The sequence below is a fragment of the Heterodontus francisci genome, chromosome 42, assembly GCF_036365525.1.
Source record: "Heterodontus francisci isolate sHetFra1 chromosome 42, sHetFra1.hap1, whole genome shotgun sequence".
NCBI classification, from domain to species: Eukaryota; Metazoa; Chordata; class Chondrichthyes; order Heterodontiformes; family Heterodontidae; genus Heterodontus; species Heterodontus francisci.
The window spans coordinates 3429242-3446124 of NC_090412.1; the positions used below are offsets into that span (position 1 = coordinate 3429242).

General features: G+C 41.6%; 1 protein-coding gene across 7 annotated transcripts in view; it reads left to right on the plus strand.

Moving 5' to 3' along the window:
- Nucleotides 1–16883, plus strand: part of usp54a (ubiquitin specific peptidase 54a) — a 177397-nt gene that overhangs the window by 107813 nt on the left and 52701 nt on the right. For all 7 annotated transcript variants that reach the window (XM_068020393.1, XM_068020394.1, XM_068020395.1 and 4 more), the window contains exons 4-7: nt 2824–2958; nt 8327–8440; nt 10952–11034; nt 14590–14695. In XM_068020393.1, coding sequence (XP_067876494.1) covers nt 2824–2958; nt 8327–8440; nt 10952–11034; nt 14590–14695 — 438 coding nt within the window. The remainder of the gene's footprint in view (nt 1–2823; nt 2959–8326; nt 8441–10951; nt 11035–14589; nt 14696–16883) is intronic.

Consider the following 16883-nt stretch of genomic DNA (forward strand, 5'->3'; position numbering starts at 1 on the left):
CCAGAAGAGGAAGGAAACCCTGGGAAAAGATAAGTTTTTGTGGCCTCGCTGGGGGTGATCAGTCGGGCCCTGGTGAGGCAAGGGTGGTCGTTTGGGGGGTGGGGTGCGTTGGCGGTGGTTGGGGCATTAGGGGCAGCCATCCATCGGGCACAGGGTGCCTGATCATGAGGGGCCCCTCTCCAGGCTGTCAGAAAGCCGCCTGCTTTTGTCAGGTGGCTTTTCTCAGGCCTGGGCAGCCCGACTGCCCAAGGGTAAAATTCCCGTGACGGTGCGCGGAGGCCCTTAAGTGGCCGTTAACTGGACACTTCAGGGCCTTAATTGGCCTGGGGCGGGCGGGCCTGTTTTTGCATCTGCCACCCCGCGTAAAATGGCGGCAGGAACAGTTCAGGAATGGCCGCCCAAGCGTTCCCACTCCATTTTACGCCCCCCACCACCAACCTGCTCTTTGGGGGGGCGTTAAAATTCCCGCCCAAAGGTAGAAGATTGAAATGTTACCAGATGTAGCACATCATCCAGTTTTCTAAGTGAAAATTGAAATGTACAAATTGTTTACTTGCAAAATAGTGTTTATGAAATTCTAACTCTATTTGAAGCAGCTTGGTGACTTATAATTGTGAATGACAATTGTGTTCAATGTAACAAGTTAATTGTGTGAAGAAGGTTGTAGCATTGCAATTGCTCAAGTTTCGAAGATGATACTTCACCATGAGTGCTTGTAACTGCTTGTGCAAAAAGTTGAAATGCTGGAATTTGTAATTGTAGATAGTTTTGCCAGCTGTAAGAAATGAGAACTTTCAGTGCGAATGTGACATATTTACTATATTGTCAATCCAACCAAAATCTACTGTAAAGATGCTTTGTTTTGAAAATATAGTATAATGTATTTTATTTATTTATTTTTTATTTAGAGATACAGCACTGAAACAGACCCTTTGGCCCACCAAGTCTGTGCCGACCATCAACCACCCATTTATACTAATCCTACATTAATCCTATATTCCTACCACATCCCCACCTCCCCTCAATTCCCCTACCACCTACCTATACTAGGGGCAATTTATAATGGCCAATTTACCTATCAACCTGCAAGTATTTGGCTACGGGAGGAAATCGGAGCACCCGGCGAAAACCCACGCGGTCACAGGGAGAACTTGCAAACTCCCTGTAGTGATCCTATTATTAGATTAATGATCCAAAATCAAAAGAAAGAGTTCAATTCCCACCAATGGCAGTTCAAAAATTTGAGTTCAGTTTTTCAAAAAAAATCTAGAAATCAAACAATCCGGTATCAGTGACCATTAAGTTGTCAATTGCTGTAAAAACTGAACTGGTTCACTAATGTCCCTTGAGAAGGAACCCAGCTGTTCTTACACTGTCTGGGCCTAGCTGAGTCTCTTCACTGCCTTCTGAATGATTCAGTAAGACACTCAGTTTTATCAGGGCAACTAGGGGTGGATAATAAATGCCAATCTTGCCACTGGTGCCCACATTCTGAAGGTTGAATTAAAAGGCAACTCTTTATAGGACCAAGAAATCAAGTAGACCCTCAGAAAAAGTTTTGAAACCCTTGCTATGATAGCAAAAGAAAGTCATGCCATGTAATTCCTCTTATCAAAACAAAAAACTACATCATGATGTTTTCTTTCCCTCTGATAGTGCTCGCAGACAAAAAGATATTCAAATGTATTTGTCTCTTTCACCTGGCAGGACTGCATATCTTATATTTTATTAAAAATGAGAAGAAAATGTTGATCCTGCCGTTGCCACATATACTGAAATATAAAGACTCATTCCTGACTTTTCTCTGATTCTATTTGACTTTAAGTATTAGAAACTAAAAGTGTAAACACTTGATGGAAACTTTAGGGTCTTTCTGGCAGCTTGAACAAAAATGGACCAAATATCCAACCTCATTTGCGTTTATCTTGTGATTTAGGTAGTAAAAGATATAACCACCTTGTGTTTTAATGAGAATCTACAGTAGCTGTGAGGGGTGGAGCAGCTTGCACTCGAGAGCAAGAGGTGGTTGGTGGGGGAAGAGGGTTAAATTAAAAACGAGTTATAATTCCATTCTGAATAACTTAATGAAAGAATGATTTGTTTGCTCCTGTGAAGAGCAAAACTTGAGGGTGGGCTCCTGATTTGTGTCACATTGCCGAACTACAGCTTATTCTACCAAACTTCAACCTTTAGCTATAACTTTGATTCTTTTAAGAATTGAATTTGTATAAATGAAAGTACTATTCGAAAATAACCAACATGGTGGTAATTTAAATGGGAAAATAAGTCTAGGCAAAATCCTTAGCAAAAAAGCAAAAAAAACTGCAGGTGCTGGAAATCTGAAATAAAACCAGAAAGTGCTGCAAATGCTCAGCAGGTTTGGCAGCCTTTGTAGAGCGACCAAGTGCTGGAAAATGGGATTAGAATAGATAGGTGCTTGATGGTCGGCACAGACACGATGGGCCAAAGGGCCTGGTTTCTGTGCTGTATAACTCTATCACTATGACTAGGACTTCATGTTTTGGATCTTTTTGTTTTGAAGGGTCCATACCTGAAAAATTAACTCCTTCGTTCATTCTCTAGTTGTGGAGCCAGCATTTTCTGTTTCTGTTGTAAAGAAAATATTTAAGTGAACCACCCTATTGCATAAGGTAGTACTCAACTCAGGAGAATTCTGATTGATGTTTCCTCTTTAAGAAAGAGGGTTTCTTTGGAAAAATAAACTAATGTTCCTAAATTTCCTGTCCCATTAACCTTTCATGTTGCGAGGAAGTTTCTGCAGATAGATTTTGGAATACTCTGACTGTAATTTGTTTCTTGTAGGGAATCTTCACTCAGTTCCAATACAGCAAAGAAAAAGTGCTGCCTTCTGATGCCTTGCGTAGTGCTCTTGCCAAAACCTTTCAAGATGAACAGCGCTTCCAGATGGGGATCATGGATGATGCAGCAGAATGTTTTGTAAGTGGGACAACAGCTAGCCACTTCACCTTTTTGACTAATAGATAATACACTTCACAGTGCAGGAGCTATTCCATTTTGGGAATTCTTATACTGTGGGGAAGTGCAAGTTATTCCATCGGTGAAGAAAAGAGCTCTGCACATCTTCCTCACTGTTGATTTGAAGAAAAAATATTCTTCAGTTGTTGAAACTACTGAAAACGGGTGACAAAAAAACCATTATACTTACAAATAGAAATTTCATACTCTCCAGTATTTTAATTGGCAGTGGCCAGGAGTTGTACTGGTGGTGAGCGGCAAGGCCCACATTAAAGAGCTGCCATGAGTGCACTTTATCCCTTATTGGTAAAACTGGACACTGATTTGGTGCTTTGTTTTTAAGTTTGTATAAGAAGAAAACTATGGCCATTTCCCCTCCTTCAGTTGATGCCATAACTGCACACCTGTTTTGTTGTTCTCAGCTATAAGAAAGAGTCACCAGCAGGTGAGATTTATAAATAAAACACTGTCGGAGGCTTGAAATCTTAAGGTTTCTTCAGAGAAAACCTTTTCCTTCTTTCTCACCTCACCCCATAAGTGAAACATTCCTAAACTATAGCAGCCTGCATCATTAGAAATCTGTCCATATCCATAACAATGACCGTTGCTGTAGTTTTTTCCACTTATCATGTCCTATCACAATAGAATGCTACTTAAGATTAAAATCAAATCTATCAGCATTCTTCTGGATGGATAATAACAGTTTACTTTTTGATAATGGGCATTTTAGTGAAAATGGATGATGTATAGAAATATAATTAAATGTGAATTTGAATCTGGAGCATGCCTTTTCCATGATGTCCCTTGCATGCTTCACTCTGTTTATGCAGGTTTTAACTTGCTACAGGCCCACCAAAAGAAAGTAACTATTGTTGCCCCAGATAGTTGCATTGCTAGTGATTTCAGTTTAATCTTCTTTGGGCCTCCTTATCTCGAGAGACAATGGATACGCGCCTGGAGGTGGTCAGTGGTTTGTGAAGCAGCGCCTGGAGTGGCTATAAAGGCCAATTCTGGAGTGACAGGCTCTTCCACAGGTGCTGCAGAGAAATTTGTTTGTTGGGGCTGTTGCACAGTTGGCTCTCCCCTTGCGCCTCTGTCTTTTTTCCTGCCAACTACTAAGTCTCTTCGACTCGCCACAATTTAGCCCTGTCTTTATGGCTGCCCGCCAGCTCTGGCGAATGCTGGCAACTGACTCCCACGACTTGTGATCAATGTCACACGATTTCATGTCGCGTTTGCAGACGTCTTTATAACGGAGACATGGACGGCCGGTGGGTCTGATACCAGTGGCGAGCTCGCTGTACAATGTGTCTTTGGGGATCCTGCCATCTTCCATGCGGCTCACATGGCCAAGCCATCTCAAGCGCCGCTGACTCAGTAGTGTGTATAAGCTGGGGGTGTTGGCCGCTTCAAGGACTTCTGTGTTGGAGATATAGTCCTGCCACCTGATGCCAAGTATTCTCCGAAGGCAGCGAAGATGGAATGAATTGAGACGTCGCTCTTGGCTGGCATACGTTGTCCAGGCCTCGCTGCCGTAGAGCAAGGTACTGAGGACACAGGCCTGATACACTCGGACTTTTGTGTTCCGTGTCAGTGCGCCATTTTCCCACACTCTCTTGGCCAGTCTGGACATAGCAGTGGAAGCCTTACCCATGTGCTTGTTGATTTCTGCATCTAGAGACAGGTTACTGGTGATAGTTGAGCCTAGGTAGGTGAACTCTTGAACCACTTCCAGAGCGTGGTCGCCAATATTGATGGATGGATCATTTCTGACATCCTGCCCCATGATGTTCGTTTTCTTGAGGCTGATGGTTAGGCCAAATTCATTGCAGGCAGACGCAAACCTGTCGATGAGACTCTGCAGGCATTCTTCAGTGTGAGATGTTAAAGCAGCATCGTCAGCAAAGAGGAGTTCTCTGATGAGGACTTTCCGTACTTTGGACTTCGCTCTTAGACGGGCAAGGTTGAACAACCTGCCCCCTGATCTTGTGTGGAGGAAAATTCCTTCTTCAGAGGATTTGAACGCATGTGAAAGCAGCAGGGAGAAGAAAATCCCAAAAAGTGTGGGTGCGAGAACACAGCCCTGTTTCACACCACTCAGGATAGGAAAGGGCTCTGATGAGGAGCCACCATGTTGAATTGTGCCTTTCATATTGTCATGGAATGAGGTGATGATACTTAGTAGCTTTGGTGGACATCCGATCTTTTCTAGTAGTCTGAAGAGACCACGTCTGCTGACGAGGTCAAAGGCTTTGGTGAGATCAATGAAAGCAATGTAGAGGGGCATCTGTTGTTCACGGCATTTCTCCTGTATCTGACGAAGGGAGAACAGCATGTCAATAGTCGATCTCTCTGCACGAAAGCCACACTGTGCCTCAGGGTAGACGCGCTCGGCCAGCTTCTGGAGCCTGTTCAGAGCGACTCGAGCAAAGACTTTCCCCACTATGCTGAGCAGGGAGATTCCACGGTAGTTGTTGCAGTCACCGCGGTCACCTTTGTTTTTATAGAGGGTGATGATGTTGGCATCGCGCATGTCCTGGGGTACTGCTCCCTCGTCCCAGCACAGGCATAGCAGTTCATGTAGTGCTGAGAGTATAGCAGGCTTGGCACTCTTGATTATTTCAGGGGTAATGCTGTCCTTCCCAGGGGCTTTTCCGCTGGCTAGGGAATCAATGGCATCACTGAGTTCCGATTTGGTTGGCTGTATGTCCAGCTCATCCATGACTGGTAGAGGCTGGGCTGCATTGAGGGCAGTCTCAGTGACAGCATTCTCCCTGGAGTACAGTTCTAGGTAGTGCTCAACCCAGCGGTCCATCTGTTTGCGTTGGTCAGTGATTATGTCCCCCGATTTAGATTTGAGGGGGGTGATCTTCTTGATGGTTGGCCCAAGAGCTCTCTTCATGCCATCATACATTCCTCTGATGTTTCCGGTGTCTGAGGCCAGCTGAATATGACTGCATAGGTGTTGCCAGTAGTCGTTTGCGCAACGCCTAGCTGTTCTTTGTGCAGTACTTCTGGCTGCTTTAAGTGCTGCGGATGTTAAATCGCTGGGGGCTTTCTTGTAGTTCAAAAGTGCAATGCGCTTAGCAGCTATGACAGGTTCCAGCTCTTCATTATGAGATTGAAACCAGTCTGCATTTCTCTTCGCACTTTTGCCGTAGGTGGTCAAAGCTGACTCATAGATGGCGTCTCTGATGTGGGCCCACTTGGTCTCAGCATCCCCTGTGGGAGTGTTTTGAAGGGCTGTTACAAGTGAATTTAGAAATTTTCAGTTTAATAATTGGTTAAAAAGCTAACAGTTTTTTTGATCCAGTTGTTTTGGACAGTCATAGTCAGCAAAGTGACTTCAAAATCAATCGAAGGTAGTGGGTAGCATTTCAAAATCATGTTTCTTTTCTCTTTTACTGACTTTCCCATTATCTGCTCAGGTAAATTTTCCAATCTGGACTTGTTTAGATTAAAGCATTTAAAGCCAATTCGACATACATAACCTGGCTGGCTAGCTGAGTTTGCTAATGGCTGAATATTTGTGGATTTTGGTTTCAAAATGATGGATATTTTGTTGACTGATTCATTGCTTCATTTAAAAGGTACAAAATTGGCTCAGTGAGAGGAAACAAAGGGTAGTAGTCGACGGATGTTTTTGCGAATGGAAAGCGGCTTCTAGTGGCATTCCACAGGGCTCAGTGTTGGGTCCCTTGCTGTTTGTGGTATATGTTAATGATTTGGACTTAAATGTGGGAGGCATGATTGGGAAATTTGCTGATGACACAAAAATTGCCCATGTAGTTGATAGTGAAGAGGATAGCTGTAGACTCGAGAATGATATCAATGGTTTGGTTGAGTGGGTGGAAAAGTGGCAAATGGAGTTCAATCTGGAGAAGTGTGAGGTAATGCATTTGGGGAGGGCAAACAAAGCGAGGGAATACACAATAAATGGGAGGATATTGAGAGGAGTAGAAGTGATAAACCTTGGAGTGCATGTCCACAGGTCCCTGAAGGTGTCAGGACAGGTAGATAGAGTGGTGAAGAAGGCATATGGAATGCTTTCCTTTATTGGCCAAGGTATAGAATACAAAAAAGCAGGGATGTAATGCTGGAACTGTATAAAACGCTGGTTAGGCCACAGCTGGAGTATTGCGTACAGTTTTGATCACCACATTACATAAAGGACATAATTGCTTTGTAGAGAGTGCAGAGGAGATTTGCAATAATATACATAATAATGCACATAGCTGCTTGAAATTTGCAGCTATGAGGAAAGATTGAATCGGCTGGGGTTGTTTTCCTTAGAACAGAGGAGGCTGTGGGGTGACTTAATTGAGGTGTACAAAATTATGAGGGACCTAGATAGAGCAGACAGGAAGGACCTGTTTCCCCTAGTGGAGAGGTCAATTACCAGGGGACACAGATTTAAGGTGATTGGTAGAAGGATTAGAGGGGACATGAGGAAAAACCTTTTCACCCAGAGGATGCTGGGTGTCTGGAATTCACTGCCAGGAACGGTGGTGGAGGCAGAAACCCTCAACTCATTTAAAAGGTACCTGCACATGCACCTGAAGTGCTGCAACCTGTAAGGCTATGGACCAGGTGCTGGAAGGTGGGATTAGATTAGGCAGCTAGTATTTTTTGGCCAGTGCAGACACGATGGGCTGAATGGCTTCCTTCTGTGCTGTAATTTTTCTTTGGTTCTGTGGTTTCTAAGACGCATGGCATAATTTTTCTTACAGTCCCAATTTTGCATTAAACCTGCATATGAAAATTAAAAGGTGCATGCTAACAGGAGCTGGCTAGTATATTTGTTGTTGCAGAGCGAGAGATTCATCGCTCTTGTAATAAGGAGCGAGAGATTCATCGCTCTTGTAATAAGGAGCTGAAGTACTACATTTTGAACTTCGGCATGAATTTATAGACATAGCACATCCTCGTGCAGCTTCTGGGTTTTTGCCCAGAAGTTGCGAGCTCTACTTTGACAATCAACGCGTTTGTTGAGAATGTTGATTGTCTCACCAAGACCCACCAGACCCACCTCTTGTGTGCATATAAGTATTGGGAACACACACCCAACAATGGTGTCCCTTACTCATTATCTATTTACTACTCAATCAATGCAGTAAACCACATCTGGATTCCGAACAACATGTGGCTAACTTATTTAACAACATTGATATCGCCCATAATAATCAAGTAAAAACCTATGATTAAGACAGCAATCTTGCTGTGAGACGTTACTATTGATTGTTGATGTTTTGAAATTCAATATTGAATTCATTGTTTTTAATTATGGCGAAGCTCAAATGCAGCATATAACCATTTATATTCTTCACAGGAAAATATCCTCATGCGCATACACTTTCATATCGCTGATGAAACGAAAGAGGACATTTGCACGGCAACGCATTGCATTCCTCATCAGAAATTTGCGATGACTTTGTTTGAACAGGTAGAAGGTGTTCACGTTCCTGGTTTTAAGGATGGATTTTAAAACTGTCTTATACAAGAATTTAATTTTGTATTACTCAATTTTTAAAATTATGTTTATATCAGCTATGTTTTATGCTGTAGTTTGAGGTTTATCCCTTTTAATGCTGATTTTCCTTGACAGCTTTTTCCAAAAGAAATATTAGCATCCATGAGTGTTTCAACATAGTGCAATGGTGTAAAGTGGTTGCTTGTGAAAAATGCAATTTGATAATTTTGTTTTTTTTCTGACAATTCTCTAAAAATGCTACATTACCATAGTGTTAAAAACAGTAACCAGTATTATGTTTATGAAATGGAATTCAGATCTTTTGAGCATTGCTGCAATATTATGTAAACTATATGTAGTGCAAAAAATGAGTGAAATAGGAAAAGCTAAATTAAAAAGACAGACAAATTCAAATATTCAGACAGTTTGATCAACCAATTTTAGAATGTTTTCAATCTGATTGAAGAAAGTATCTGGTTCCGTATGCTTTAGGGCAAGAAGAATTTCCAGAGCCTGCATCATGAAATATATGTCACACATCACTAAATCATTCACAGCTTGTGGTTTGGGAGACTGAATTGTGCCATTTCTTTTTGTCATGTTTTTTATAATATTTTAGGAACAGAAGGAGGCCATTGAGCCCCTTGAGCCTGTTCTGCCATTCAGTTAGATTATGCAGATCCTTATCTCAATTCCATTTACCTGCTTTTGATCCATGTTCCTCAGTAACAAACCTAACAAATCTATCTCGCAGTTTTGAATTTTTTAATTGACCTAGCTTCGACAACTCAATAAGGGAGAGAGTACCAGATTTCCACAACCCTTCATGTGAAGAAGTGCTTTCTGATATCACACCTGAATGGTCCAGCTCTAATTTTAAGGTTATGGCCCTGCAACCACACCATCGCGCTCCACCCACCACCACCACCTTGTTCTGCGTACCAGATACCAGAGGAAATAGTTTCTCTGACTTATCAACTCCTTTAATCAACTTAAGAATGATAAGGAAGGAAAACTGCTATTTATACCTGGTCTGGCCTACATGTGATTCCAGTCCACAGCAACACCATTGAATCGTAACTGTCCTCTGAAATGGTCTAGGAAAGCTGCTCAGTTGAATCAGGATCACTACACTGTAGCGATTCAGCAAGACTGCCCATTACCACCTATTCAGAGCAATAATTGCCAGCCTTGCCTGCAATGCCTACGTCCAAGGCTGAATAATTAAGTAAAAATGTACCTGACCTTAATCTAAATGCCGAGACCCAGAACTTTGCTCCATGTTTTGGAATGTTGACTTTTTTAATTGTTGGGGAGAGCTCTCCTGAGCAGAAGAATTTTGCTGCTGCTTGGCAGGAAACCTTTTGATGTGGACGCAGTAATCTGTAGCTGAAATGTGAACTGCAGCTACTTGTCTTGGTGCAAACGCACCTGTAGTGAGAAATCAGTAAACCCATGAAAGAAGTAGTACATAATTTTAGAATGCAGCAGATCAAGGTTAGCCTTAATGAACTTTGTCAAGCTTGGTAGAATTATAATGTATTATACTATGTCCTGACTAGAAGATTCAACCAGAAGCCTTAGGTAAAGGATTGGACTTCAATGTTTTCCAGTTCTCCCTTCACCAAACTGTGATAGAACATATAAAAGTGGTGAAGGATTCACAGATGGAGTAGGTGTAAAAATATTGATTGTGAGCGATGTATGGTTCAGTTCTGTTGTCAAGCCAAGTCCTTCCATTACCAAGCTGGTCCCTGACATTGGGACCGAGAAGCCTGAGCCGATGTTTCTTTTAAAACTGTGATAGTCATAACTGAGCATCCTTGGATTAAGTGATGTAACATAGATCACCAAGGTAGGCGAAAACTAAAATCACAATTTACGTTTTATGTACATGTGGTATTCAAAAATCTTTACTGCTTATCCCTCCTCCTGCGATACTTACTGGAGACAGGCACAAGATTAATTAAAAACGTCCCATGTACGACATCTTAGTCAACTGTACCAAATTGTAAAACTCTACCTCATCTCTTCAGACGTCTGGTTCATATTTCACAGCAAAGGTAGTGTAACTAGCCTGATTTTCCTCACCACTCCCCAAATTGTATATGTAGTATGTTGGAGCAGTGGGCTTTCCAACAAGCTTTGCACTTGGATTGCATCCCCATGTAGAAACTCCAACAACCTGAGTAGATTTTCTTGACAATACACTGTCATATTTATTTGTGTGTGTATGTGGTGTGATGGAATCTGGTAAGTATAAAATGATGTTGGAAGCTTTCTTTTTCACTTGGTATTGGATGTCGTTGTCTCCATAACAGCTAACAAGCTTTTACAATCATATTAGTAATACCCAATTCTCAGCAAGTGCACTCTGCTTTTATGACCCATGTAGTGATGGGTGAAAGCTGAACAGATAGCTTGGAAACTTAGTAATAAGTTTGTCCTTTTTGATGGACTGTGTGACATAATTTTTTCTTGCAGTGTGTTTGTACGAGCTGTGGTGCAACATCTGATCCACTGCCTTTTATCCAGATGGTGAACTACATTTCTACAACTGCATTGTGGTAAGCCATTGCTACAAATAATGGTACTAAACTTGAGTTTTACATAGCAACTTTCTCACTCACTTGGCCCCTAGCCAAACTGTTCCAGTACAGCTATTACACTGGCATCTACCTGGCAATATGGAAAATTGCCCAGGTATGTCCTGTACACAAAAAGTAGGACAAATCCAACCGGACCAATTACTGCCCATCAGTCTACATGATGCAACATCTTGCACTTCACTCTTGGTCCATAATATAAAATAATGGTGTGTTATGAGTAACAAATAAATCAGGTCGATTAATTTCATGTGATGAGCAGCTTGGGAGGTGTGCCCACAATATGATGAGTTTAAGGTCCAGATAGAAAGGGAAAGAGTTAGTGCAGGAGCAAATGCACCAGATTGGAACAGGGCAGGTTTTAGGAAGTTGAGCTTGCTGAGGTATGTTAAAAGAGAAATTGGTACAAAAGATTGTAGATCAAATACAGATATTAGAAAAAAGGAGATTGCAAAGTTACAGATTAAAGATGAAGCATTTTATTTAAAAAAAAAAGAGACTACAGGTTTTAGGATATCTTGGACAAATGAAGACTGGTAAAACATAAAATTGAAGGGCGTATGATATAAGGTATGATTAAAAACAAAAGCATGTAAAAATAACGTTTGGGGTTACCAGGTGAATAAGGATAGCAAGGATGTAGTATGAGGAATGAATCTTGTATTAAAAGAGCAGTAAAATATTCTACAAATAGAATTGTTAATTGTGTGCTGGGACCCTTAAGAGGAGAGTGAATTAGTAGAAGGAAAATGGACATTGGCAGTGATCATGCAATATTTACAGAAGAAAAGCCTATGGGGAGGATCCCCATCCTGATTTTGCTTTAAAAGTGAAATGAGAGATATTATAAATAAATAATAGGTAATCAAAGGAGAACAAAGTGTTGGGACCTGATGGGATACGTCAAGAATCCTGAAAGCAATGGGGGAATAAATAGCAGGCTCTTGAAATTACTTTTTAGAGCAGATGTGCGCCAGAAGGAGGCAACAACAGCTTGTATTAAAGTAGGAAAGGGAGGTAGAGAGGCACAGAGATTTAGGGAGAGAATTTCAGAGCTTAGAGCCTTCACAGTTGAAGGCATGGCCACCATGATAGTGATTTAATTCAGGGATGCACAAGAGGCCAGAATAGGAGGAGCACAGATATCTGAGGGTTGGAGGAGGTTGCACAGATATGGACAGGCAAGGCCTTGCAGGGACATGAAAACAGGGGTGAGAATTCTAAAATTGAGGCATAGCTTAACCAGGAGCAAGTGTAAATAGTGAACGAAGGGGTGATGGGTGAACTGGACTTGGTATGAGTTAGATCACGGGCAACAGAGATTTGGATGACAAGTTTACAGAGGGTGGAAGACTGGAAAACTACCAATGTAATTATTTTTCAGAATAGGCGACAGAGCGAACCTGGGTAAATATAGGCCAGTTAGTGTTACATTCTGTGGTAGAGAACGTTTTGGAATCTTTAAAGATGGAATCATGAAGTTTTTAGATGACAAGAAAATAGTCAGAAGGAGCCATCATGAATTTCCAAAAGGAAGAGCATGCTTGACCAGCCTGATCAAATTCTTTGTGGAAGTGACATGTGGTGGATGGGGGAAATTTAATGGCTATGGATGACACGGACCTTCAGACAAAGTACCACACAGGAGACGATTGGAGAGGTTAAGAGGTGTGGAATTTGGCTACTGATCAGAAGGGAGGAAATGGGAGAGTCACAGTTAAGGGCAGCAAGTGTGTCGTGATGTTCAACAGGACTTTGCTTCAGGACACCTTCTGTTCACTGAGGTAATCAAATAATCTGGATATAGGGCTAGAGTGAGTGCTGTCCAAATTTGCATATCACACAAAAACAGGCATAATTAATAATTCTGAGGACCAAAGGAAGCTGCAAGGGGATATTGACAAGATGGTGGAAAAGGGAAACAAGTGACATCTGGAATTCAATGTCAGTAAATGTGAGAATGGTGCATGTTGATTTAAAAATATATATATATAATTGGTACGGGGTAGGTTGAAGGATGAGGAGGAAGAGCAGAGGAATTTGTGCGTTCAGGTTGATGAGAAATTAAAAACACCACCTCAGGTGGATAAAGCCATTTTAAAGTTCAAGCTAATGGTAAGAAATATAGCAAATATAATATAAGATGTAATGGACATCTAAATAAATCTTTAGTTAGACCACCATTTGAGTACTGTCTGCCAATTTGGATGCCACATCATAGGAAGGATGTTGAAGCAATAGTGAGCGTACAGTGCAGGTTCACTAGGGTGCTGCTTTGTATCAGGGAATACAAAAATGAAGCAAGACTAGTAAAATGGGGGCTGATTTTGTTAGAACATGGATTACAGAGTGATTTGATCGAGATGCTTAAAATTATGAGGTGGTAGTACAAAATAGATAGAAACCGACTATTTCTAGTGATTGAAGGGTCTAGAATGAGGGGACATAGATATAAGATTAAATATAAAAGATTTAAGACGGCGAACAGGTTAACCATATTTTTTTACTCAGTAGAGAATATTGGCATTAAAAGATGAGTTGATGGGTGGTTGAAGGGGCTTAGGGACAGGGTAAGAACGTAGAATTAGGCATACAGGTCATGTCGATGATAAAGAACAACACAAACTGGTTGGGTTGAACTGGCTGGTTTCACCCTGTAATTTCTAATTTCCAACCCACCTGTTAGTTTCCGTACTATGATTGTAGAATGAATTGCCCTTTATCTCTTTACTCATGGAAATTCATCCTGTCCCTTTCTAATCGTGTGTTGCCATATTTGTCCTATAGTTTAAACGGGGAAGATTTGACCCAAGGAACAGTGAGATTACAGAGCCACTTCTGATGGAAATTGTTCTGTGATATAAGGCATTAGCTTATGTTTTCTAACTTGAGCTGTCTTGCAATAGAACAGCTTACAATCTAGTTAGGCCTATAATGCCTTCATTATAGACTGTACCTCTTACGTTATTCTTCTGCAAAAAAAGTAGCCTAGTGAGGATGTTTAATTCACTGAGAACTGGAACTGTAGGTCTGCATCACACTGGGAAAGATGGGAAACTTTTAATTTGTGTTCAGGTATTTTTAACGAGTTTTTCCTAAATACATATACAGTTTGTATTGTTTGGGAATAAGCTCTTCAAATCAAGAGCCTTTTAGATAGATGTGATGGGTGACCTGCATTTTGAATCTAGATCTAACATTTAAATGTGCACAATGTGTGAACCTAAAGGGGAAAAATGTTCATGTTTCCTAACAAAGTTTTGAAGCACTATGTAAGATGTCTTGGGATAATATGGTAGTCCAGCTTAATTATGATCAAGATGGGTTGTGCATAATTATTTTACATAGGAAATTGTTTAGACGCTTAATTAAATTTGAATAACAAAGCAGCAATCTTTTTAATTCAGAAAGATATTAGTAAAGCTGTCAGTGTCCCTGCTCTGGATGTCCTACAGAGTGGGGCTTTGTTGATTTTCATGGGAACCAATTCCTTTCTGTTCTGTCCCTTTTGTGTAGTAATCAAGCAATACGTATGATGGAAAGACGTGAGAAACCGACACCTGACATGTTTGGGGAGCTTCTGCAGAATGCAAGCACAATGGGTGATCTTAGGAACTGTCCAGTACGTGTCTGTTCACTCTTATTTCTCAGTAACTGTGATTGTTAAAATACGAAGGAATCACTGCACTTGAATGCTTTACCTTGTACCTTAAGGGCTGAAGATTATCTAATAATGCATTTGTTTTACAAAGCTACTTTAATGCAAAGTAATTCTCTAATGCATTGATGTTTGTCATGTTGCGGCTTGTAGTTTGAATAGCACCATGACAACAGTTAGATCACTGCGCAGGTGCTTGTAAGATGTATACAATTGTTTGAAAGTCACCACTTGATATTTGGCTGCTTGGCCCTTACCCATTGGTTGGGGAAGCTCTGCACAGGGCAGTGATCAGAATTCTGCATTCCTGGCTGGGGAATATCCTTGTAGCAGTTCTTCAGTGTTTACAAACTGCTAGCAGAGTAGTTGGTGGCGTTTAGTATTTTAATGTAGTGTTTACTCTCAAGTTGTGAGGAAAAGGTACAAGAAAAATCTGATTTAAAAATAATTATTGAACCAAATATGACAAAGTTGAACAGAAAATAAAAATATGCCCAGCATATTAGTATGTTGTCATGTAATTTAATCATTTTCAAGAGCGTCTTGGACTTGTTTTATAAATTTCTTGCCTCCACTGCAGTATTTTTTGCTTCCTTACTGTACCACTATGAAACCTGTTTATAGCCCATTTAATGACTTATTGGTATTCCTTTGTGCTGAAAATGCCCAGCTCCATGGTAATTTTCCATTGCAAGATGGTCTGCGAATGTAAGTGGAATCTTAATGACTACAGTTCATTGTTCAATGTGAGAAGTTCAATAGCTGTCAGCAGTTTCAGTCTCCTGACTGGACTACAGAACAACAGTGATAATAAAATAAATGTGACCTACTCTGAATTTTATTCAAATTACTGAAGTGGTTTCGTGATTATAAATATAGCCCAAGTATTTGGAATCATCAGACCCCTTTCCTATCCTGAGTAGTGTGAAACAGGGCTGTGTTCTCGCACCTACATTGTTTGGGATCATCTTCTCCCTGCTGCTCTCACATACGTTCAAGTCTTCAGAAGAAGGAATTTTCCTCCAAACAAGATCAGGTGGCAGGTTGTTCAACCTTGCCCGTCTAAGAGCGAAGACCAAAGTACGGAAAGTCCTCATCAGGGAAATCCTCTTTGCTGACGATGCTGCATTAACATCTCACTCTGAAGAGTGTCTGCAGAAACTCAACGACAGGATTGCGGCTGCCTGCAATGAATTTGGCCTAACCATCAGCCTCAAGAAAACGAACATCATGGGACAGGACGTCAGAAATGCTCCATCCATCAATATTGGCGACCACGCTCCGGAAGTGGTTCAAGAGTTCACCTACCTAGGCTCAACTATCACCAGTAACCTGTCTCTCGATGCAAAAATCAACAAGCGCATGGGAAAGGCTTCCACTGCTATGTCCAGACTGGCCAAGAGAGTGGGAAAATGGCGCACTGACACGGAACACAAAAGTCCGAGTGTATCAAGCCTGTGTCCTCAGTACCTTGCTCTATGGCAGCGAGGCCTGGACAACGTATGTCAGCCAAGAGCGACGTCTCAATTCATTCCATCTTCGCTGCCTCCGGAGAATCCTTGGCATCAGGTGGCAGGACAGTATCTCCAACACAGAAGTCCTCGAGGCGGCCAACATCCCCAGCTTATACACACTACTGAGTCAGCGGCGCTTGAGATGGCTTGGCCATGTGAGCCGCATGGAAGATGGCAGGATCCCCAAGGACACATTGTACAGCGAGCTCGTCACTGGTATCAGACCCACCGGCCGTCCATGTCTCCGCTTTAAAGACGTCTGCAAATGCGACATGAAGTCCTGTGACATTGATCACAAGTTGTTGGAGTCAGTTGCCAGTGATTGCCAGAGCTGGTGGGTATAAAGGCGGGGCTAAAGTGTGGCGAGTCGAAGAGACTTCGCAGTTGGCAGGAAAAAAGACAGAAGCACAAGGGGAGAGCCAACTGTGTAACAGCCCTGACAACCAATTTTATCTGCAGCTCCTGTGGAAGAGTCTGTCACTCAAGAATTGGCCTTTATAGCCACTCCAGGCGCTGCTTCACAAACCACTGACCACCTCCAGGCGCTTACCCATTGTCTCTCGAGACAAGGAGGCTAAAGAAGAAGATTTGGAATTAAAATGTTATTCACTTCATCTTTGTAAAATGTAATGTTTGTC